General features: G+C 40.5%; 1 protein-coding gene across 1 annotated transcript in view; it reads right to left on the bottom strand.

Moving 5' to 3' along the window:
• Positions 1–786, bottom strand: part of LOC107578624 (serine/threonine-protein kinase WNK1-like) — a gene marked incomplete at its 3' end in the record, with an annotated part of 5,124 nt that overhangs the window by 2,020 nt on the left and 2,318 nt on the right. The window contains exon 2 of the mRNA XM_016264566.1: positions 7–93. Within this exon, the coding sequence (XP_016120052.1) occupies positions 7–93 (87 nt within the window). The remainder of the gene's footprint in view (positions 1–6; positions 94–786) is intronic.

Raw genomic sequence — 786 nt, 5'->3', positions numbered from 1 at the left:
GTGTACCTGGTGCGTGACACTGTTGATTAGGACGGTCTCTGGACTCAGCGCCCGTCTCAGCTGGGCATCCAGATCCTCCAGGGGCTGCTGGGACTAAATAATCCATTTCGGCAATTAGTCAAGTTCACTTAGCCCCAAGAAACAAACACATGCAGACTCGTACACTTATAACTCATGGCAAGTGCACACAAATACAGCAGGGGAACCATGTATCTAATTAACTTCTGCATGAGATGATCTCTTACAGTAAGTAAAGGGTCAGATGACCACTGCCTGGAAGAACTAAATGCTTTTAATCCAAGCTGAGGCTTCCTTTCATGTTCCACTACATATTTGTGAGATTGAGAGTAAATCCTTTAATTGGTCCATGCACTGCGGTTCTTGAAATGTTTTGTACAGGTTGGCTGAGTGCTATCACAGTAAGTTTTCTATTCACAAGTGATGGATGAAAAATATCACATCAAATCTACAGGATTAGAGAAAGTCTCTTGCATTTAGTATGAATAGCCTTAAGCAGAAGGGAAGGATTTTCTCTGAGTTTGACGTGAATTCAAGCAGGGTTCAATTTGGAGCAAGGAAAATCATATAACATCTAAACGACTTTGATTAACTGAGAACTGACCGAAATCGAGCTTCATCCACAACATGCTAAAAGATAATGACAAATCACTGGCGTTTTAGGGGAGAAAAATTACACTCAAAAAGGGGAAGTCAAAGAGTCAGAGTAGAAGCAAATCTCAAAACAAAACACAGGCAAATTCAGCATATCAACACACTTAAAAAAAA

This window comes from Sinocyclocheilus grahami, unplaced genomic scaffold (assembly GCF_001515645.1).
Source record: "Sinocyclocheilus grahami isolate Dianchi unplaced genomic scaffold, SAMN03320097.WGS_v1.1 scaffold11189.1, whole genome shotgun sequence".
Classification (NCBI taxonomy): domain Eukaryota; kingdom Metazoa; phylum Chordata; class Actinopteri; order Cypriniformes; family Cyprinidae; genus Sinocyclocheilus; species Sinocyclocheilus grahami.
This window is presented reverse-complemented; position numbering and strand designations above follow the sequence as displayed.